Raw genomic sequence first — 25,010 nt, 5'->3', positions numbered from 1 at the left:
AGATTTAGTGGAATGTAGTGACTAGACAGCCATTTTAGCTTCTTGATATCACCCCTGGAAGGGTGATTCTTTTTCTTCTCGAATATTGTGGGAATTTCCAGGCCCTTCCCTGTTCTTGTCTTAAGCAATTGATCTGGGGAAGAAAAGATGTCATGGAGTAGGGTGAGGGACCAGGTGGCACAATCAGGACAGGTTTTAAATTTCATGTCACCTGGTGCTTTTGCTTCAGGAGAGTTCTAGCAGTTTGTGAGAAACTGAAATTTATGAATTCATGGATCTTCAATTTGAGTTTAGACAACTTTTGTTATGGAAGATTACTTATTTCATGATTTTGTTTCTTTACCAGAAATCATAATAATGGCAAAGTAAAACTTTCACACGGACATTTGATGATGTCACTTTCAGCCATCTAGCATGTTTTGCCTTGCTGTCCTGTTTTTGGTGTTTCTTTTTTTGTGTGTGGTACTTGGGTTTGAACTCGGGGCCTCACACTTGCTAGGCAGGAGCTCCAGCCCTTGAGCCACTCTGCTGTTCTGTTTTTGTCACACTAGAGAATAGCTTTCTAATGTTGAAAAAAATGGATTTTGCTGTTTCTGTAGTAGAAGGCTCACCAAGAATATAGTTTTCTTTATGAAACGTGAGCCCAGGGCTCTGTGGAACAGCTGTTGAATACACATGGCAAGAGAATCGGGGCCAGAGCAGAGCCTTACACAAGAGCTCCTGTGTGAGTGGCAGTGCGTGGGCACAGGTGCACATGCTACAAGTTCAGGATACAGAAGTGTCTGATCAACTTCTGTCCCATCGCTGAGTGGCTGCCAACCATTTCTGAGAGGCTTCTTCTTTGTAAGTTTCCTCCTGTCCTTGTCTCTGTGTCCTTTTGTCCTAACCCATCTTTTGAAACGAGAGCTGTACAAAGAATGCAGAGAATAATGAAAGGGTACACTCATGGTAGTGGAGAACGGTAGATGGGCTGACTTGAGCTTGAACCATGACCTGGCCACTTACAGGCCACATGCTCCTGGGATAAACACATCACTATCCGCAGCTGTGGTTTCACCGCCTGTGGAACGGCAGCGCAGTTTTAATTTATCATACTAGCTGTGAGAATAAAAGAAGCTAGTGAGTAATCCAGGGATACAAAGCCCAGTCCTAGGACGCATCGTAATTCCCAGTTGGGAAGACCAAACCTGACCTCAATTCCTCATGGCAAAACTAGGTCTTGACTCATGTGAGGCTATTTTCAACTTTTTTCATCCCCTCTGAGAATGTGTTTGTTTCCCCGTGGAAATGTCAGCGTGCTTGCTTCACGGCTAGCACGCCAGTCACTGCTGAGGTATTATATCGTCTGTGGTTATACATGGTTCTTTTCTGAGATCTAAAATCTAGGAACTGTGAAAATCTAGCCTCAGAGTTCCAGATAAGTGTTTATGCAATTCTAATAGCAAATGTTCATATGTATTAGCTAAGTACATACATATGTTGTGCTCAGTTAAGTTTGAATCACACATATACAACGATGACTACTTTTTTTTAGTAAGTGTGCCCCATGCAATGTTTCATACCAACTTATTCTAGAAAGTCACTGTTGACCTGAAATTCAAATTTCACTGGGCATTCTGTATCTTACATGGCAACTGTATTTATACAATGACGTGCCCAGTACTGTCACTTTACATGTATGTTACCCACTTAATTTGCATGGCAATCCTGTACACTGTTATCATCACTGTTCCCATTTTACAGATGAGGAAACTAGCACATAGAGGTTAAGTAATGTGCTTAAGGTTAAAAAGCTATTGTCAGGGGCAGGGGGGAGAAATGAACCAAGCCTTGTATGCACATATGAATAAAAAATAAATAAATAAAAAGCTATTGTCGTCATTCCCACCCACGTGATCTGATTATAGCGTTTGTGATTGATGATGTTACATTGCTTGAAAAGGGCTTAGCATCTAGGTCCTGGTATGAAAGAAATGCTGCATGTGAGTGACTTTACTCTTTTATATAAATAATAAGGCTTAAGCCTTAATAAGGCTCTCTCTCCCTTGAGCCCTGAGTAAAACTAAAACACTCAGAGTGGTGTATGGAGGGTTGCCTCCACCCATACCATGCAAAGCAGCTGGAGCCCGCCTAACAATTAACCCAAGAGGCAGTGACTCGGAGAAGAGCAGTCTGAGCTTTCACAGCTTGCTCTCGTTATCATATTTCTTTTATTAAACCAAGGCTTTCTGGGTTTTCTCCGTGGAGCTGAGGAGAGGGAAAGGAGTTCTGGTGTCTTGACAACTATGGTCCCTTGCAATTTGAAGTCACAGTTCCCCTGCAGAAAGTGCAGCCTCGTGCCCAGCTGTGAATGGTGAATGATGGATTGCGAGGCCGAGGGAAGAGATTTCTCAGTGGGCTCCTTTCCAAATTCAGTGTGAGTGATGTATTCCTCTATTTTTATATCAGGGCCGAGGTCAGAGCTGACCTTGCAGATTTCCTCAGTACCTGCAAGAAAACTGAAGAGGTGGAGGGGATGCACTTGAGGGTTGGGGGCAGGGAAGCTGGGGAACGGTGAGCTTCTGTGAGTAAAACAAAGCATGTGAGGGCTCCCCTGTGTGACTGGAAACACTGCGTGGGACTGAGCCTTGTGTGATCCATGTCCCCGAGGTGTCACGTAGCAGATTCAGGCTGTGGCTGCACAGACTAACCATGAATACAGACCGGAAGATTTTGTATATCTTAGCATGTTTGAATATTAAATAGTAATGGTAAAAATAGTAGCAGTAAGCAAAAATGTAACTAGAGACAACTCAGTTCAAAAAACAAAAAAAAAATTAAGCCAATTTGAAATGTATCATACTTCTAAATCAAGTTCTGGCTAGTTGTTTATTTTGGGGGTTGAAAATGAGGATTTTTGAAGTCTCATAGAAATTAGAATGTGTATTATTCACTTCAATGAGGACCGCAAGCTGTTTGAAATTTTCGAATGTCTAGGCTACAGAAATAGCTAGCCTTATTTTTAAACCTAGATGAACCACCCGTATAACCAAATTATAAGATAGATATCTAAATTTATGCAGATTGTACTTTTTGGGGCAATTCATTCTTATTTAGCCGAAAACTCATTGGGTTTTCATTACTTCAAATAGAAATGTATTCTGGTATTAATTAAGGTATGAAAATTGCCCAGAATATTGTTCTTCCAATGCCATTAAAATATTGGCTGCCTTAAAAAAACAATCATTTGGTGCATGTCTTTGTGCCAGAGTGGTAGCAAGCAATTATATCACAGTTGGAAGAGAGTTGGAGTTCAAGATTAGGAATTTTGGAAACTTGTCATTTTGTAATGAAAGATTTCCTTTTAAAGCTCATGGATACATATTTACATTTGGGCTTATGAAAGAGGGAAGTGGCATGTCACCATAGTGTATCTTGCTGTTAGTTCATGTCACCACTCAGTTCTGACCTTCATTTAGAACACTCCACTTTGACCCTCTGGCCATGCTTCTCCCTCCAGTCAAGGAGTCTGTGGGGCCCAGTCTGCAGCCCTCTCCTACACCCCAGAATTCCCTGCCAAATGGCACCCAGCTTCTACTCAGGGCCTGTGTGGGTGTCTTTTATGGTTTTATTCTGCTGAGAGCTACACTGGATGTCAAGAGGCTCAAACTTATACATGGCCTTCCAGGTTTTTACATAGGCATATTGTAAAAACACCTCTCAAATACTTAGATAGATGATATGTGGACCTCTGTTTCAGTTACCCTTAGCTGTGAAAAAATCACCCCAATGTCTAGAGCCCATTGAATGACACAAGAATACTTGGGGTGGAGCCCACCCCAATGAAACAAGAATGATTTAATACTTCTTGTGGTTGCGTGAGTGATAGGGCTCAGGCTCATTTGTGCAGCTGTTTCAGCTATAGGGCCACTTGGGCTGGAGTGTCCATGATAGCCTCAGTCACATGCCCAGCAGTTGGTGTTCGCTTGGCTCTTCTCCATATGGTCTCTTGTCCAGGAGACATCTTCAAAGGATGGTCTTAGGGCTCCATTTAGATGAGTTACCATGGAAGGGGCAAGGTCTCTTAAGGTCTAGCTTTGAAATTCACAAAAAGCCATTTCTGCCAATTCTGTTGGTCAAAGCAAGTGACAAGGTCAGTCCAGATTCAAGGCAAGGGAAATGGACCCTACTGTGAAGAATAGCAATGTCAGTTTGCAGAAGGACATGCGGGATGGAAAAAAGAGTCACACTTATTTTTGCCAACAATTTACCACATACTCCATTTGTATTCTTGACACACACGCCACAGATGTTAGGGACAATCCCATAATTCCAATCACAGTAATACCAGCCAACTTTTACCTACTCACTCTGAATGTGGTCCTTTCATATAGCGAAGTTGATTTAGAGAGCCATTTGAGAGGAAGTGTAGAAGCCAAGGCTTGGGAACTGGTTGATATGAAATTATTGTTCAGTTTGGAAAAGAACAGTACACAATGCTCAGTGCTTGTCATTAATCCTGCGATTTTTCTTTTTCAAATAGCTGCTGCCATCATGAGTAAAGTAAATCTGTCTGTGGATCCTTGTGATAATTTCTTCCGGTTTGCTTGTGATGGTTGGATAAACAATAATCCAATTCCCGAAGATATGCCAAGCTATGGGGTTTATCCTTGGCTGAGACATAATGTTGACCTCAAGTTGAAGGGTAAGTTTCTACTGCAGTTTGATGATGTACTTTACAGAGTACAATATTTGACAAGAAAAGTAGAGTTTGGGCTGGGTGTGGCCGTGTATGCTGTAAACCCAGCACTTGGGAGACTGAGGCTCAAGGATTGTGTGTTCAAGGCCAGCCTGGCTCCATAGTAAGACCCTATCTCAAAAAAAATCCCACAAACAAACAAACAAATGGAGGAAGGGAGAAAGGGGAGGGAGGGAAGAAAGAGAGAGAGAGAGAGAGAGAGAGAGAGAGGATGAAACATGCCTATTAACTTTTTAACTATACTAAATTCATTTCCAAGAATTGTTTTAATGGAAGATTGGGTTTGTGGAATTCCAGTTTCACAGATTTGTTTACCACAAGCCCAATATAGATTGTTAGGTTTGTGTTTGACGATGCAATATTTCTACTGCCAAAGGTTAAATAGAATTTGATTGAGATTGGGAGCAAAGGAATAGTTAATCACAATTATGTTATATCAATAATATCAATATACTTACTTGTCTACTGTGTTCAAGGTAAACCTGATTTCTTGCTTATTGTGTCCTGGATTTTCATGGCTTACAAAATGTACATAACACCTCATTGTCTTTTGACATCACTTTTGAGAACTCTGGATGACCCTTGGTTGTCATATTGTTCTGTTAAGTTCTAAGATAGCTCTAGGGAGCCTCACTTTTCTCCCATGGCCTCTCTAGCAATGACAAGCTCTCTCACACACACTCACATGTGTGAACAAACACACATATTCACGTGTGTTTGTACTCCCCACAAAAAGTTGGAAATGTCAAATACTGGAGAATACTATGCTTTCTTTGGATCTAATTTTATGCTTTGCTGTTGGAGAACACTACCTCACGGGGGAAAGAAGGAAGATTGCAAAGCCAGATAAAGTAATTGTTTTGAGAAGGAAAAAATAGTGTGTGTTTTTTCTCTTTGACAACTTGAGTTATGCCATGGAACTTGCATTCAGTAACACTTACTAAGAATTTCTGAGAAGTGACAAGAACTGTAGTATTTCTTCCTTCCCTAACTTCATTTTTCCAAGATTTTAAGTGCATGGAAATTAAGTATGTATCAATTTATATATCCTTCTGAACATGTGAATCACTGGTAAAATAGATAATTATGGTCAATTGTAAGGAAAATATAATTAAATTTGAGAGCTAGATATAAATCATATAGACTTATAGTTTTTATTAGGAAGCTCAAATTTAGTCTTGGTTAATTATGAATGAGAATTTTCGAGAATGTCAGGGTTTTCCTCTAACTTAACAGATGAGATTCCCGCACTGTAGAATCATAAATAAGAGTGAGTTCATAGACTAATACTTATTTCCCTGTGGGACATTAATTGATTCAGACCTTTCATCTACCATTCTTGTCCATTTTCTACTTGCCTTCCCTAGCTTTTCTTCCTTGATAGAAACATAGCATACATACACACATATGCACACACATGCACACAGGAATATCATCAAAGGGTAAGAAAAATGCAAGATATACAGATACATGTTGCTTTTACATTAGTTATAGCCAAAAGATTTATATCATCATGCCATAAAGTAGTTGTCATAATTTAAAGAACTTTCTGGGGCCGATTGTAAAATTAAAATCACCATTGATGTGCTTTGCTTGAGGAGGGTAGTGTATAGGCTCCTGCAAGATTAACAGGATTAAATGAGAGTAAATTGTTCAGTGCAACATAGGGGATTTATGATGACTGGCTTTCTTTTAGAAATGAAAAAGTATATTTTCAAGCTCAGTTGAGAAAAGAATAAAGAAAAAACAGTGAAAAAAAGTTGCCTATAAATCTACCTCTAGAAATAATTGCTAAAAAAAATCCAACAGGTTAAATATCTTTTGAGGTTTTGTTCCATGTTCATATTCATAATCTCATATGCACACCCATATATTTTAGTGTATTTTTTAACTTTATTTATTTATTTATTTATTTAAATTGTTTTATTATTCATATGTGCATACAAGGCTTGGGTCATTTCTCCCCCCTTCCTCCCACCCCCTCCCTTACCACCCACTCCGCCCCCTCCCTCTCCTCCCCACCCCCTCAATACCCAGCAGAAACTATTTTGCCCTTATCTTTAATTTTGTTGAAGAGAGAGTATAAGCAATAACAGGAAGGAAGAAGGGTTTTTGCTGGTTGAGATAAGGATAGCTATATAGGGCATTGACTCACATTGATTTCCTGTGCGTGGGTATTACCTTCTAGGTTAATTCTTTTTGATCTAACCTTTTCTCTAGTTCCTGGTCCCCTTTTCCTATTGGCCTCAGTTGCTTTTAAGGTATCTGCTTTAGTTTCTCTGCGTTAAGGGCAACAAATGCTAGCTAATTTTTTAGGTGTCTTACCTATCCTCACCCCTCCCTTGTGTGCGCTCGCTTTTATCATGTGCTCATAGTCCAATCCCCTTGTTGTGTTTGCCCTTGATCTAATGTCCACATATGAGGGAGAACATACGATTTTTGGTCTTTTGGGCCAGGCTAACCTCACTCAGAATGATGTTCTCCAATTCCATCCATTTACCAGCGAATGATAACATTTCGTTCTTCTTCATGGCTGCATAAAATTCCATTGTGTATAGATACCACATTTTCTTAATCCATTCGTCAGTGGTGGGGCATCGTGGCTGTTTCCGTAACTTGGCTATTGTGAATAGTGCTGCAATAAACACCCAAATATTTTAAAAATTAGCTGGTATCATGCATATGTAACCTGTTTTTTAAAACTAGGCATGCGTAATGTCTTTTTTTTTTCTGGCAGCACAGGAGTTTGAACTCAGGGCCTGACACTTGCTAGGCAGGCACTCTTAGGGCTTTAACAGACTCCACCAACCCTTTTTGTGATGAGTATTTTCGATATAGAGTCTATGGAACTATTTGCTCAGGGTTGGCTTTCAACTGCGATCCTCCTGATCTCTGCGTCCTGAGTAGCTAAGATTACAGGCATAAGACACTGGTGCCAGCTTAGATAGCTTTTCTTTTAAAGAACACTCTGGTAAATATCCTTGTATACATATCTTTATGTCCTTATCTAAATGTATTTGTGGTGTATATTCCTAGAAATGAAACTATAGGATTGAAGAAATATTAACTTTTTGATGCAGATAGTCAAATTGCCCTTTAGAAAAAGTTTATTTCTGGGTCATTATATTTTCCTGCCATCTTAAATAATTTATCCCCATCAACTGTTTTTGTGTGTGTCTGATGTAGAGGTCAGCTAACTATGGCCAGTGGGCCAAATCCAATCCATGGCCTGTTTTTGTCAATAAAGTTTTATTAGAACACAGCCTCATCCATTCATTTATGCATAACCCATGGCTGCTTTTTGTCAAATTAATACCTATGCTGTCATTTAAGTTATTTCCAATTTTTCCTCTTTGTAAGTCATTGAGGGCATGAGGTTTGAAGCTGTGAGAGCTGGATTTGAATCCAGGTTCCCTTTTACTTATCCCCTGTGTCACTTCAGGCCAATTAGTGATCCATTTTTGCTTAGTTTTCTGATCTTTAGTTTTTTTTTTTTTTCTTTTTTTTTTTTTTGGTGGTACTGGGGTTTGAACTCATGCTTGCTAAGCAGGTGTTCTGCTGCTTGAGCCACTCCATCAGCCCCAGTTTTCTCATCTTTAAAATGGAGATTGAAATACCCACAACATAGGTTTTTTTTTTGTTGTTTCAATAATAAAACTTTTATTTTGGCTTTTATATAGATAAGAGTTTGAGACCCCATAATCTTTTCTTTTCTTTTTTTAAAAATTTCTTTTATTCATATGTGCATACAATGTTTGGGTCATTTCTCCCCTCTTCCCCCCACCCCCTTTCTTTCCCCCGCCCCCTCCCTCTCCCCCCCTTGCTACCAGGCAGAAACTATTTTGCCCTTATCTCTAATTTTGTTGAAGAGAGAGTATATGCAATAATAGGAAGGACAAGGGTTTTTGCTAGTTGAGATAAGGATAGCTATACAGGGAGTTGACTCGCATTGCTTTTCTGTACATATGTGTTACATTCTAAATTAATTCTTCTCGAACTAATCTTTTCTCTAACAACATAGGTTTTTGAGGGAGATGACCTATATAAATTTCCCAGTCCAGTGCTCTTAGTAAATATTATCCTTTGCTTCTCTGTTTTGTTTCAAAGATAGTTCTAAGATTCATGAAATAGTGTCTATCAAGTGCTTTAAGTTTCATTCTGGTCTGATCCTTTGTAAATATCATGTGCTTTCAAAAATATTGAATAGTGTCAAGATTCTTCTCCTCGCCTTTGATAAAAAGAGAGAACATCCAAAAATAAAACCCAATATTACCAACCAAAAGAATACATTTTCTTATGGCTGAGAGAGAACACACAGATTCGGCTATCCAATTTGTGAAGTAAAATGGATTTGACAGACCAGGCTGATGAAAAATTGCCCTCTATTGAAGTCAGCAACCTGGCTTTGTGAATTTTTCCTTTAAATGGCATATATGACTCAGATTTCAACTTAGAAAATAAATTTATTTCTTGTCCTCTCCAAGAAGCAAGATATTTTTTTGGAAGAAAAGGCTAAATGTAGTCATGTGTTTGTCTTAAAATTTCCACCCCCCACCCAATTTGTCTTCATGTGACTGTAAAGCCAGCACAGCACACTTTGCTTATGAATGAGCAGATGGAAGTTGAGCAAATGAGCTCTTCTGAAACATGAGGCAATGAATGAGATAGAACACTTGTGTCACACAGAAGACGGATTACTCAAGGTAGGGCCAGATCATCCTTATTATGGGATAGCTATCTTGGCCAATATTTTGAGAAGAAACACAGTATATTATTCTGCAACATAGCCTTAGCAGAACAACAAGATAAAGTAGGGACTATGTGTTCATGTGCAGATAAAGATGGTTGTGAGTCTACACCAGTTATTTGTTAATACCTACTAGCTGAAATTCAAATGGTGCTCATCATTCAATACCTCTTCCCATTCCCTTATCATCTTGGGTTTTTTTCCCCTATAAATGATAGTGGCCAAATAATCTTTTGTAGATAAGTTCAATTCAACTCCTGTAAATTCATTTGATAATTAGAAAGTTCAGATTGATGAAGCCATTTTCCTCTGACCAAGATGAGATTTGACTTCATTGGGTTCTTTGAAACACATGACATCGGACTAGTAAATGTGCGAGTACAGTGGGGAAGGACTAAGAACCAACCATCCGTTCTGCTGGGCTTTTTATTCTTTGTGAAAACACAACACCTATTATTTTGAGTGACTCCACTACGCAAGCTAGGTGTAGCCATTCAGAGAAAATTCTGACTTTCTCAGACATTGTTGGCTCTTTTGCACATGGCCACATAGGAAGCAACAAATGGCCAAATTATGCATATCTCACTTCCAGTCCTGTATGTGCAAAGGGAGTCCTGTACGTGCATGGAGATCTGGGCTTGCAGTGAAGACTTGGAATGTGGAATGAAATAGTTTTGCTTGAAAAGATTTTGCTGTTGTTGCTTGCATTTTTCCTACTTTCCTACACCGTTTGTATGGTGTGTATAGAGTGTGGGGTGGGAGGAGTTGTTCAAAAATTTTGGCACTGGCTAAAATACAGAAATAAATTTCTTTCTGATGACTCTGCAGAAAATGTGACTATATCTCTAGTATATCTTCTTTCCAATTAGCAAAATCAACTAAAGATGCCATGAGAATAGACACTGTGTGTAAAAGCTTGTTTTCCAGTATTCCTGGCAGTCGGCCTTTTGGGTTTTCTGCTTATGTGTCATTTTCCATCCCCAATGTCCTCATCTTTCTTTTTGACTCTTGCTTACTGTGAGCATTCAAGGTTAAGATCTGATCTTGTCCCTCATAGCTAATAGATCCCCTGTCATTAGTACTTCATACAAATAAGTTAGATGTGCTGGGGAACAACCAGCTGTATTCACTGCATTCATTCTGACTTGTTTGATGTTTAATTTTTGGGTAAACACCTTGACTTCAGATAGATTAAAATACATAGCACTTTGATTGTAACTGAACTGTGAAGTCAAGAGTATTTACTGAGCATTGACTATTTTCCTGGCACCAATTGCTTTCAATTATAAGTGACAGAAAGCCCAATTTAAACTAGATTAAGAAATAAAGGAAATATTCTAGCTCATGTAACCAAAAAGTCTTATCATTATGTAGACTTCAGGTAAGGGTTGATCCAGCGGCTGGATCATGTCATTAGGGTCACTCTTCTCTCTCTCTTGTCTGACATATACTGTGTTATGTTTCTTTCTAAATCTATTTGGTCATTATATTATTGCTAAATGCAAGCAGACTTTACACTTCTCATTTACATTCAGCCGGAGGTTTTGGGTTCAACAGGGGATACAGAAGTCCAGAGATTAATAAGGCCCCTATATCATCCTCATGGAAATTACATTCTGCATATCCTAAAGTGTTCCAGTAGGTATTGAAATCAAGACTAGAGCTGTACTACTCAATGTAGTAACCGCTAGCCACGTGTCCATTTAATTATGTGAAGTATGAATAGTTGGAACTGAGATGTACCCTAAGTGCAAAATATACAACACAAGTCAAAGACTTTGTTTTTAAAAACAATGTCAACTGCCTCATTTGTCAAAATGATATTTTAAGATACATTGGGATAAATAAAATATACTATTAAGCGTAATATCACTCTTTCTTTTTACTTATTTAAAGTAGTTACAAGAAAGTTAAAAAATACACATGTGGCTAAGATAATATTCCTACCAGACAGTGCTGCTCATCAGTCCTGATGGGCTGTTAGAAAGTCAGGCTAACTGGAAATAAACTCAAATGGATTCCAGTGCTTACACTTTCAGAGAACACTTTTGTTAGAAATAGGGCTAGGGTATAGCTCAGTGAAGAATGCGTGCCTAAGTGTGTGTGGGGCATGGGGTTTGATCCCATCTCCAGGTCCTTTGTATTTGTGTCCGTTGTGGCACTTACAATCATCTGAAATGATCTCATTTGTGTGCTTGCTTTCTTTTTCTTCGACTCTACGCCCATAACCCGGCCCCTGTGGATGGAAACTTCCAGAAGTGGTAGAACTTGTCCATTGTGAGCATAACTGTGACTGCACAACTAAGCACACAGGAGATGCTTGGTAAACACTTGTTGAAGAAAGAAAAGAGGAATGTTCCTTTGTTCTCAGCTGACTGAGTGAGCAAGAATGGAGGTTTTCTGTTTCTCTCCCACACCTGCTGCTGGGGCCCTGAATGCTGTTCCAGAGGAGCCCTGAGGTGCAACTGGAGCATGCCCCTGGCGAGGGAAGAGAGGAAATTGTCTGTCATTCTCCACTTGTGTTCTTGGCCCCAGGAAGGTGGGACAGGGACACGGGCAGTGAGACAGACCTGAGCCCTTGCAAACTTCTTAGTGGTATGATCTTGTGCAAGTTACAGATGAGAAAAATGAGAGCTTGCAGGACAAGGTTCAAGTTTAGGCTCTGAAAAATATTGAGAGTGCAGTTTACAAGCCATCTGACTGTGAGCAAGCCACTTCTCTGTGACTCTTGGTTTTCTATATAGTTATACTGTTGAACAAATTCGGTGAATGCATTGTCATTCTTCTGCACAGGATTAAATAAATGGAATCTATTATTACTGTTAATTTCATATGGCTAAAATTAACATTCTAAAAGCACTCAATATATAGTAGATGCTTAAGAAATAAAAATAATTTTAGTTGATACAAACACTTTTACAACACTATTGAAGTAAAACACTGTTTCCTCAACTTACAATGTATCTGTAAATGAGAAAACTGATCCTGAAAGAGGCAAGCCTGGGGGTGAGCACAAGAGAGTAAGATAATGTCTTCATCAGTTTTCTGCTGCTATAACAGAATGCTACAAATTAGGTAATTTATAAACAATAGAAGTTTGATTGGCTCACTGTTCTGGAGACTGCGAAGTCCAAGAGCATAGTGCTGGCATCTGGTGAGGGCCTTCATGCTTCATCATAACATGGTGGAAGGGTAAGAAAACATGTGAGCCAGAGGGAAGGGGGGTCAAACTCCTGTGGTAACCCAACCCCAAGATAACATCATTAACCAATTCACGAGGGCAGAGCCCTCATGGCTTAATTACCTCTTACTGGTCCTTCCTTGGGCAGCAGGTTATAGGTCAGTGCTAGAGCACTTGCCTAGCATGCATAGGCCCTGAGTTCCATGCCCAGAACCACCATCACAATGACAGTTAACTTTCAGGAGTTTTGAAGGGACTATTCAAACCATAGCAAGATATTTGCTTGAATTCTCAACTTTTATTGCCAGACTTTGGTATGACCCTAAACCCTAGACGATTTTGATAATCTACTTGGTCAGACAACACGTACATTGAGGGATCACTCGACTTTAAATCACACCTATAGGAATTGAGCAAAGAGCAAAGGGGAATTGGTAGCGTTTTAGCCTCTCTAGGGACTGCTTAAAAATTTCCACCAATTTTCCTTCCTTCTCTCTTTTTCCCCTCATTCCTAAGAGATCCTTCACTCCAGCACAAAGACCCCAAAGAGGACTGTTGATTGACTTCAATGAGAAAAAAATGCACCTTGAGTTTCACTAAACTTTGACATTAACTTCAGTGTTTTCTTTAACCATGTGCTTGTGAGTTTGTTACTAGTTGCACTCTTGGTTATTTTTCTAACTCATTATAGATGTTGCAAGTATCTTGAAATGCTAGCCACTTGCATACCACTTCAAAATTATAGTAGTTGTTAGAGCCAGTTTTAGGTCTTGTCATTTAATGAGTTAATGAAGTAGCATGTATATAGTGAATCACACAGTAAACAAAATGTGTTTTGTTAACTGTGTTTCAGAATACCTGGTTTCCTTTGCAAACCTTTGTTTACAAAGGCCCAGATCTTTGAACAGTCCACTGTCTAGACTCCCTGGGTAATAAGCACATTACCGACTGTTAGTATGTGTTTCTAAGGATATTTGGTGAAACTGTAGATTTGTGTTCAGAGGTTTGAGCCTCTGTTGAACTGATTAAGGGATTGCCTAGGCCACAGAATAAGTTCATTTTGAGGTGAACTTACTGTTGCATGAACTTACCATGAATGCAGGGAGTTAAAGGTCATTTCTCACCTAGAGATGCTATAGCTTTTGTCATGGTATAGTTAAAAATATTTTCAAACAGACCTAATGATTGAAAAAAGTAATACACTGAGTATATTCCTAAGTTCATACTACATGATGTAAGGAAGCGCTAGCTTGTTGTCCAGTCTAGGAAGACAGGGACTACTTGTCTTGGAGGGGTGGAATTTAGCAGGAATTTATAAATCTGGAAGAACTGGAAGTAAAGTTACAAGGACAAGATCAAACTCATACAACTTGGCTTTGTTGGAAGGAAGGGATAAACAGAGCAATTAGGGAGAGATGACAGGAATGAGATGAGTGGATGAATGATGTCAAATTTTCAAGATTCTTTTGACTTGTGTCAGGGAATGCTGAGGGTTTTGAGAAATGGAGTGACAGCCTAAAAATGTTCTGCACAGAATATGGAGAGCAAGAAGAGTAGGAAAACAGATGAGGGGGGCATTTTTGTAACATAAATATTGCAACACGCTATGAAGTTTCCTATGAGTTAGCTTGTATGTTGGAGGAGGAAGGAAAATTTTAGTTTGGATGATTGTTGAGTAAATTTAGGTTCTTCTGACTAAATATAAATTCTTTGGCATGACTAATGACACAGGATATGTGTTTGCTGAGAAAGCTGGGTACACCCACAATGCCACTTCTCCTCCTGCCCACACTCAGATTCCCTTCTTCATGGCTGGTGTGTAGAAGTGGATTTTACTCTAAAGTTATGCAGGAGAGTTGCATATTTCTGAAAAGCCACTTCCTCAAAGAGGATGACTGCTTGGCAAAGGAAGAAAACAACTGGCTGGCTTTGGTGGTAGTGGTTGGGAGGCATAGTCACATGAGTTTGGGTGGTTACGATTCCTGAAGGTTCTCCAAGTAGCCATGTGGTCCTGCTGTTGGTTGCCAGAAGCTGGAAGGGTGACGAGGCTGAGAATATGGGATTTTGGTGAGATTTTCCAAGGACATCTGGACTTCAAAGCAGAAGCAGGGAACTCTGTTTTCTTTTGCCTTAGAAACATGGGGAATTTCTTACCTTTACCATCCACCTCATTGGTCAAGGGCAAAAGGAAGGCACTAGAAAAAACTTAAACGATGGTTGCACACTAAAGTGCATGGCAGAACTGAGTTGAAAATTTCCTGCTTGCATTTCTATATTTCCTGATTAGATGCCTTCAGCTGAATTCTCATCCTCAATTCTGAGAACTTTTCAACTGTGACAGAAGGTCAAGCATCTTTATGATGTGGCCAAAACTCCATTTCTCCCCTGACTTATTACCAACAAAGGGTATTGCTACTTCTTACTATGAAGTGAAGCTTTAATAGATTCAAAAATCTAACAGTACATCACATGGTGAAAGGCCCAGCAGGGCCAAGTATTTCATAGAGATGGCCTTATTTGATAGTATCCTTACTTATAATTTATTGCATTCGCTAAACTGAGCTCCCAACATAACTCTAAGCTGTAAGATTTATCTACATTTTGCAAATGAGGGAACAGAGACATCAAGCAGTATAATAGTCCAAGGTCACATGGCTAATTGGCAATGGAGCCAGAATTAGAATTCAGATTGTTTGATCCTTAGCATTTGGGAAAAGCCCTGGAACTTAGGGATGTGAAATTATCCCCATTTTACAGTTGGGAAAATGGAAGCTTAGAGAGACTAAGTAATAGTGGCCTAAAAAGGCACCACTGCCCAATAGAAATATAATGGCAGTCACAAGAGGAAGTCGCAGGTACCTTTATGCTTTTAAGTAGCCAAAGTAAAAAAAAAAAATAACAGTTGAAATTATTTCATGTCACCCAACATATCCAAAATTTCATTTCAGCATGCACTCAGTGTTACAATTTATTCACCAGGGCATTTCCCATTCTTTCTTTCCTGCTAAGTTTTTGAAATCAAACATGAATTTTGCACTGGTACCTCATCTCCACTTGGAGTGGCTGCTCAATAACTCTCCAGATTGCTGGCTTCTGTCATGGGCAGAGCAGTTCTAGAGCATTGTTCCTGCCTCAGCTATGTGGTGGAGTCACTGGAGGGGAGGGGTTTACAAAACCCAGATGTCTGGGCCATCTGCAGAAATTCTGATGTAATTGGTCTGGAGTACAGCCGGGACTCTGGGATTTTTTTTTTTTAACAGCCCTCTTCCCTCCCAGGTGATGCCCAAACTTAACTGAGTGGAGAACTATAGCAATTGTCCATTGGAGAAGATTCTGTGAGTTTTGTGACATGAGAACCATTCAACATAACCACGCTGGCAGTATGCTTTGCTAGTTGACACTAAATAACACCAAGCAATGCCCTAGCTGATTTATTAATTTCTCTCAATTTCCATTTCCCAACATTTTGACCAAGTCATCAGAATAATGTAAGAAAAGTAAAATTTCTTCCCTCTGATAATATTCACAGTTGGGATACACACCAGTGAAAGTAAATTAAGAGGTAAAATTCTATTCTATTAATTGAGGTCCAAGGAATTGGTGTCCATCTAGAACTTGTGAGCACTGGAGAAGAGGAAGTTGGGGTTTGAAAACTGCAAGCCCTTGCCAGAATGAAATGCGTCTCGTGGAGAATGCGTGGGAGGTGCTGGGTGAGGAAAGGGGGCAATTGTGGTTCTCGCTGAGGTCTGAAGGCTGCACAGCCACTATGTCTCAGACTGTTCATGAAGCTGCTCGTGCCAGCAGCCTCCACTTGGCCAAACTTGCATTTCTGCCCCTGAGACCTGGATATGAAACCTAATATTCAGGAATTAAAACATCTCATCTCACCCGGAGGTTCAGTTGTCCTTAAAATGCCTTTGGAATCATTTGAAATAATTTTTATATTGGCTTCTTTTATTTAAATCCAAACACAGCTTCAATATTTGTGATGTATTTATTATTTCCTCAAATGAAAACATAGGGTCTTCTGAAGTGGTAACTCTTTAGTTATATGTAATAGTGTTAGTTATATTTATTTGACTTAAAATTTAGCCAGCAAATATACACATTGCAGTCTTCCATAGCCTTAACAAAATTAATACCATATTTCATTGAATCAAAATATTCCCAGCTGTAAGATGCACCATTATTTCTCAAGTGCTAAGAAAAAGAAAGCTATTATATGAGTTCTTATCACCGGGAATTTTTATTTCGTGCCCACGGAGGGAGTTCTTTTAGCCCTTGTTAGATGTTATTTTTTTATTCTATACTTCCACACCCATTAAAAAGGAAAGCACAAGCAAAAAAAATTACTAAAACTTCTTCACCGATTACTTTTGATTTAGAATCATCAATGTTTGGGTTCTTCCTCCAGACGGCCTTTTAGGATGTGAAATGTTTCGTTTCATTGTCAGGTCATGGTGAAATCTTTCTGAAGACTTTTAAGTGTCATGTTACCAGCCCTGCACCCAACTCATTTGAAGTATTAACTAAGAATGGCTATAGTCAAGTTCATGCATGGGTAGGGAATGGCAGCTAACATTGTCTCTGGGCCTAGTGAACAGTTTGAAGATGGATTCTAACTTCAGGTTTAAGATGTGAAAAATCAAATCATTTTATAATCGACAAAATCTGGTATGTCAATTTTATTTCTGATAGTCACGAACTGTTTGTCACCTCTGACAATTTGTGCCTTACTTGATGCTCTTATTTCAGCATCCCACCACTTTAGTGGATAAACAACACAGTCCATTTTCTTCTTCCACTCCAATTTGCAGCTATGAAGCCGTGCTTTTTCATCCCAACTTTGAGCATGCACACAAATCACCTGGGAATCTTGTTAAAATGTAGGTCTGACCAGGAACTAGAGAAAAGGTTAGATTAAAAAGAATTAACCTAGAAGGTAACACCCACGCACAGAAATCAATGTGAGTCAATGCCCTGTATAGCTATCCTTATCTCAACCAGCAAAACCCCTTGTTCCTTCCTATTATTGCTTATACTCTCTCTACAACAAAATTAGAGATAAGGGCAAAATAGTTTCTGCTGGGTATTGAGGGGGGGAGCGGGAGGGGGTGGAGTGGGTGGTAAGGGAGGGGGTGGGGTCAGGGGGGAGAAATAAACCAAGCCTTGTATGCACATATGAATAATAAAAGAGAAATGAAAAAAAAAATGTAGGTCTGAGAAGGGACCCGAGAGTCTGTAGTTTTGGCACATTCTCTGTGCTGCCCACACTGGTGGTCTGGGAACCACATGTTGAGTAGCTGGTCTTCAGTAAGTCAAAGTTAACAAAATGTTACAGAAAAATTCAGTACCTCTTCAGAGTTCATGGATGGTTTAATTTTTCCTCCAGTCATATCATTTTCTTGAAAACCTGTATGTTGCAAATGTATTGGATAAATGCAGAGATTTCTTAGGATAAAAAAAGAAAATAGGAATTTTAGTTTTGTGGTATAAGGAGAGATTTTTTTCCTTTAATTTGTTTTCTGAAAGATTTGTTCATTTCATTTTCCTTTTCTTTTTTCAAAAAACTTGGGAAACTTGAATTTATTAGGAAATCCGCATGTAATTGCAGATTAATAACCTACCCATTAATACCACATTAGTTCATCATGATTAATAGCATATATGTGAATGCTCAATGAATTAGTAATGATGGACTATTTTCTTTAAAGTGTCAAGAGAACATTGTAAAAAGGCAGTACCCATAACAGGAAAATTAATTATATGCTGGCTTAGATAATAGCTTGTCACAAATAAGATATGTTTGCTTGGGAAGCCTCATTGGTGTTGATATTTGCACAGTGGGAAGTACTTTTTAAAACATTTATGGACCTTTTAATTTATTAAATGAGAAGGGAATTTTATTTTAATGAATAGTTAAGATAGGTGCAGGAACTGATATTTGTAACAGAGGAAACACACGTACACAACACATCTGTGCGAATCTACAAGTCTTCCTATGTTACTAACATAGAGTGGCTATTTAAATTAAGTTCCAAATCTGTTTCTCCTACCTGCTGGTTTATTCTAAATTCATAAATTCACTTCCCCAAAGTCCCAGCATTTCTTGATACTAATTTTATTTCTTCAGAGAATTGTTTGTTTTCGCCATCATTCTTCAGTCTAATTCTGTGATGTCAGCAGCCATCCTTGTCTATTTCTGTCTTTGCCCTACATCTGAGGAAATGAAGGTCAAGAAAATTATATGGCTTACCCAAATCAATGCAGCAATATAATTTGTCCCCCACAGATTATGGGTCTACCATCTCACATGTCTCCAATTTTAACCCAGGCGGAAAGAGCTACAGGATTGGAGGCTCTGTCCAGCTGGTGCCTTTGAGGAAACCCAAGAAGCCTAGTGTGATTGGAGCTCTGAGTTGGAAGGGAAGAGGGACAAAAGGCAAAACTGAAGAGAAGGGCAGGGGCAGGGCACGCAGGCCTTGTAGGCTGTGTAATGATTTTAGACTCTATCCTAGGGCAATGGGAAGCCATTTGTAAATGTCATGTTGAGGGACACGATGAGTGATGCGTTTTGCCAGAGCGTACTGGCTGCCTGTGGTGAATGGCTGGAAGGTGGTGACTGATGTATTGGAGACCAGTTCAGCAGGCCCCATTGTGCCCATCTGTTTTCTAATTTAGCATCCAAATGAAAGTAGAGTTCATTGCAGAAAACGCCAAGGCATTATCAGTTATCCTTTTCTCTATTCACTTCTTAGGTCAGCATGAAGGGTCATTGCCTTGCCTCTGTTGCCCCTGGCTTCTGTGAATTTAGGAAGTTCTAAGCTCCCCACCCAGTCATGGGCAGAATCTGCCAGGGGAGCCATGGCTGCAGTCAGTGGACATAATAGTTAGCGCTCAATCTCTCAGCACCTTTGCCCCTTTGGGTTCACTGCTTGTGCCAAAGGGGCTACTGCTTCCATTCTTTGGAGGTGAGCAGAAAAGATTCTGGATAGAAAAGCAGATAGCCTCATCCCTATTCCCCCACTGTTAGAAACTCAATTCTAGAGAGCCAGTCTCCTGGACCACACATTGTGGTTTGGACAGCCAGGAATAGAACGTGTTTATCTCTCACCTAATCATGGAAGGTGGGAGTGAAAACAGGGGTTAGATGGGAAGTGGCTTTTGAAACCTGTGTTTACAGTATTTTGATGCTGCTTTCATAGATGAGGGAGGAATCTTGAAGTCTGGAGCTCCGATTTTTTAGGATTTCGGGGATACAATGTTTATTCCACTTTTCCTCCCCTTAGGGTGTGGCATAAGCTGGAATTGAAAATAGATGTCCTGTGTACTTTTTTTTTCACTTAAGAAGTCTTCTTGGTATAGTGTAAATATTCCCTTGAGCCAGTGGATCAACTCTCACCTTAAACCCCTATTGCATTTTAAGAAAGGAAACTTTTTAAAGCCGGGCTTAGTAAAACTGAGGAACTAACTTAGACCCACACGGGTCAATGCAAGGAGATGTTTTCAAAGCAAAAATACTAAGTATCTTCTTTAAAGAACATTGACACTGAATTAAAATGGATCTGTAGAATAAGCAAAGAAAGGGCAAAAGCTCCTTTCTTGATTTTGGGTATAATAGGAATGGGGGAAGGAATTGGGGCTGGTGATGTTTCTTTGGATAACAGACTTTCTTAAAAAGACTAATGAGTGCTGTTGGTATAAAGTTGCTCCCCAACCCTGCAGGATCAGCATTACCTTGCAATTTGTTGTTAGTGCAAAATCTGAAGTCCTAACCCACACCTGCTCAATCAGACACTCTGCAGGAAGGCCACAACCATCTGTGTTGTAAGACGATCTTCCGATGACTCTGATGCCCACTGATGTTTGGAAACCACTGGTTTACACTAGAGCCTAATGGGAAGTGAAGCCTTGAGGACCTTTGCTCTGCTCTGTCTTCTGACTAGGTGCCTCAGGAGTCTGTGTTCCTGATTACAAACAGAATGAGAGGGCAAAGGAAGTAGATGGTTCAGTGCAAAGACATTCCACCTCTGCAAAAACAAAGCTTGATGGAACCAGGGAAGGCCTTTCTTCCAGTTATGTTGGGTGATCTGTTTGGAAATTCCACAGGGGCACTGTTGCCTCTGGTTTAGCCATTGGGGACCTTGTTCTCTTGTAGAAAAGCAACTTGCAGAATTTTGCTGGGTAGCTTATTGTCAAATGAGTAGGAGTTAGAGACCCTGGGTCCAGATCCAGGCTCTGACTTTTATTAGCAGAATATCCTTGAATATGTTCTTACAATGTTTTTCTTTTTAGCCTACAGAATGTGATTAACAATACAGGCCTCTTAGGGATGGTTGAGGGGTTACTGAGGGCATGTACAAAACACCTGGAGAGAATAGATGCTTAATAAATGAATACTGTCTTTACCAGGTCCTTGGATGTTTCAAGATTGCTCAGGATGGAGCATTGTGGGGAGTACATAACCACACGTGGCCTTTTCCTTGTAATGCTAAGAAGGTTGAAATAGGAGGCAGGGAAAAGATAGCTAGAATTTTTGCTGTAGGAAAAAAATGAAGATGGTTTTTAATGACTTCAAGTTCAGCATAGGCTTTGCATTGAGCTGTCTGCTAAGATACAAATTATCTAAATAGGAAAGCTATTTTTTCTGAGTTTAACTATCATTGGCAGATTCATTGTAACTCTGTGCTGTCAAAGAGTACTGCTAAAATTTAAATTATTTAAAAGCGTAACCTTGATAAATGCAATCCTTATAAATTAATTTACTTATAAGTGAACATGATAAAAGAGTTACTTTCCATTAGAAATTTGTAGCATCTGGCAGTTTTATAAAATTGATTTTATTCTGGACAAAGAGGTCTTTTGTGTTAAATGGGGTATTTTTATATTATTTGGTAACCTATGATTTGGATTGAGGAGTTAGAGGTTTTTAATTCCCCTAAAATCATCCCTGCCCCTTTCCCTTAAGCCAATGCTAACCAACAATTATCATTTTTAAGATGATCATTAAAAAATGAACAGAGAAAAATCATTCTGACAGTTTCTCTCCCTATATTTAGGTGGGAGTTTTCTAGAAGAATGAGAAATATCAGCTCTCATTGTCTTTTCAGTATGTCAAACAGACTCAGTTAATCCCATGCTTGACTGGCTGTGGGGCTGAGGAACTGTCAAGCTGAGTGTCACACAATTCGTGTAAAAATATGAGGGCTATGGAATCCACAGACCGTGACTTAGTTAACTTGATTTTATTTTTTAATGGGAATAACAATGGACTTTGCAAGCTGATTTACAGTCTCCAGTTTTAACTGCATAAGGGTTTAACACCCAGGCAGTGTGAGTTAGAAGAATGAAAAGTTTCAGTACAGTAAATAAACCAAGGGGCCTAGAAACGAAATTGAAGTCTGCAGCCTAGAAAATCAACAAGGCCTAAAAATAGTAAGATTGGAGGAGATATTCAACCATGGGGTGTCTAAAGGTGGTTTTTAAGTATCATCAAGGAGAAACCAGGCCATGGTATGATAGGTTTGAAAGGATACATAGATAGGTCTAGAGAACATTCTGTTCATTATGTAGGTGTGGAAGCTGAAGTACAGATTTGACTTTCCCAAAGGTTTGGTTTTTCATGTTCTTTTACTCACCAGAATTAAGAGGGCACTGCCTTGAATTTCCAAAGGAGAAGTGACATAATTTACATGAAATTGAGAATTTACCTCAGTGACATTGATGCAAAAGTTTTGGAATGCAGTGGTTGTTTCCATTAAGCGAATGGAGCAAAATCAGTCTAGCATGCATTGTTCTCCTAGCAAACAGCCTGAGGATTTCCTTAAGAGCCGGTATGTGGGAATACTACAGGAGCAGGAGAAAGAACACCAAGGAGAAAGTTTTGTAAGAGTTCCTTTGCTCGTCAGCCATCTGATTTACATGGTGTCAGCTCATCACCAAAGTTCTTGGTAGGCTTTTGCTCATATGCCTGAAACTTTGCACATGTGGAGGTTTTAACACAATATTACTTGTAGAAACTTCAACAGATTAGCCTGAGCTGCATGTGACTGTCATGAACTCTTAACAAACCAGGGTACTGTGAGGTCCTCAGGAATTTCATCTTTCCTTTGTTACTTTTCATATCAGCTTCTAGAGCGCTCAGTAAATGCCCTCTGAGCAGGAGGAGAGAATCGAGGGACAAGGATTGTGAGTTCTCTTGACTGCTGAGGGTAAAGGAAGTAGAATGCTATGTAAGTGTTTTCCTCTCAGTAGAGAAGAACAGGGCGCTGGGAATGTGTGATTAAGCTGAGACAATTGTTAAAATTCATTGCTGATGGTAAAAAGAAATAATAACAGACTAGCTTTTTACAGTTCCTTTTCAGGTGGACCAAATTTTTTCTTCAGACTTTCCTTGTCAGGAATTCAGCCACATTCACTAAGTACTGCCCAAGCCAGGCTCTAGACTCCGGAACTTTCAACATGAATAGGCCTTGCTCAAAAGAGTAGTCAAAATCAAATGGAGAATAGCCATTGTCAATGCCAGTTTTTCATGCCAAAATATTTTTGTGATATTAGTTGAGGTGCAATGACAAAAATACCTTCTTTATTAAAGTTCTCATGTGATTCATCTCCTGTGCAGGCTTATGTTAGAAAGGCAGGTGTGTCCATACCACGGGAAAAACGAAATTCTAGATGGACTGTAGATTTAAATGTGAAGCAGTACAGATTCTAGGTGAAAATGCAGATGATCTTCATGACTTGAGGGTAGGCAAAATTTTTTAAATAGGAACCCAAATATACTAACCACAAAGGGGGGAAATGGACAAATTTGACTATAGTAAAACAAAGACTCTCAGTTCATTACAAGATTATCAATAAGAAAATGAGGTCTATGGAATGGGAGATTTTGCAATACAAATATTACAAAAAGACTTGCATATAGATTATGCAGAGACCATGTACAAGATAAGATAGACTTTTTCTTTTTACTTGGTAGACTATCCAATAGAAGTATGTGAAATAGGCTTGAGTAAGTACTTTAGAAAGGAAGATGTTGGTTGTCTTGCTTGGGGGTAGTGTTTAGAAGAGGCCACAAGACTCTTCTGCACTTATGGTAACAATGTGGGTTACTTGGATGTGTTTACTTTGTGAAAATCCTTCAAATTATGACCTGTGCATTTTTCTGAAGTATGTGCATTATACTTTCATTGAAAAAGTTTACATAAAAAGTCCTGGCTGTGTTGTCCAGGATGAGGAATGTAAGCAAAATATTTTCAGAGGTTCACACTAACTGCAAAATAGATTTCAGCATTTAGAATTGTCTCTACCATGGAAGCAGAGGAAGTGTTAACAGCATAGGGCTTTGCAAGGAGGCTAGAGCAGGTGCAGTTTGTGAAATGGTCCTGCATGTGGAGTAGCAGCATCTTGAACTGCTACAAGGTCTTTAGCCGCTGATATTGTGAGAAGGGAGAAGGAAACAGAAACAATTATGGAGAAAGCACCGAGAAGCTTGATTACTTTCCGATTTTGTGAATGGTTAACTCGTTCTGTAATCCTATTTAAGCCCCACAATTCATTGATCCCTTTATCTTGTACCAGACACTGGGCATTAAAAAACTTGAAAATTTTCACCAGCAACAGTTGTTGAAGAGACTGTCTATTCTCCATCATATGTTTTTGGCATCTTTGTCAAAAATAAGGTAGGCCTGGCTGTGCGCATTCATATCTGGGTCCTCTATTCTGTTCCACTGGTCTTCATGTCTGTTTTTGGCCAGTACAATGCTGTTTTTATTGCTATTGCTTTGTAATATAGTTTGAAGTCAGGTATTGTGATATCTCCAGCATTGCTCTTTTTGCTGAGTATTGCCTTGGCTATTCGCGGTCTCTTGTGTTTCCAAATGAACTTCAGGGCAGATTTCATTCTCTGTGATGAATGTCATTGGGATTTTGATGGGAATTGAATTAAACATATAGAATGCCTTTAGTAGTATAGCCATTTTTACTATGCTGCTTCTGCCAATCCATGAGCACAGGAGATCTTTCCATCTTCTGTAGTCTTCCTCGATATCTTTCTTCAGAGGTTTGTAATTTTCCTTGTAGAGATCATTCACAGCCTTTGTTAAGTTTATTCCTAGGTATTTGATTTTTTTGAGGTTATTGTCTTATTATCGCTGATGTCTTCTCTTCAACAAAATTGGAGAAGAATGCAGAACAAGTTCTGCCTGGAAGCGAGGGGAGTTGGGGGGAGGCAGAGGGGGTGGGAGGCAGGGGGAGAGATGGCCCAAACAATGTATGCACATATGAATAAATGAATAAAAATAAATAAATAAATAAATTTAAAAAAAGAAAAAAATTATCACCAC

The 25,010-nt window shown here is 39.3% G+C and overlaps 1 protein-coding gene across 1 annotated transcript in view; it reads left to right on the top strand.

Annotated features, from left to right (window-relative positions):
• Nucleotides 1-25,010, top strand: part of Phex (phosphate regulating endopeptidase X-linked) — a 187,111-nt gene that overhangs the window by 6,954 nt on the left and 155,147 nt on the right. The window contains exon 3 of the mRNA XM_074062292.1: nt 4,523-4,684. Within this exon, the coding sequence (XP_073918393.1) occupies nt 4,523-4,684 (162 nt within the window). The remainder of the gene's footprint in view (nt 1-4,522; nt 4,685-25,010) is intronic.

Source organism: Castor canadensis, chromosome X, assembly GCF_047511655.1.
Source record: "Castor canadensis chromosome X, mCasCan1.hap1v2, whole genome shotgun sequence".
NCBI classification, from domain to species: domain Eukaryota; kingdom Metazoa; phylum Chordata; class Mammalia; order Rodentia; family Castoridae; genus Castor; species Castor canadensis.
The sequence above is the reverse complement of the archived record's forward strand: the minus strand, read 5'-3'. Positions and strand labels throughout refer to the sequence as shown.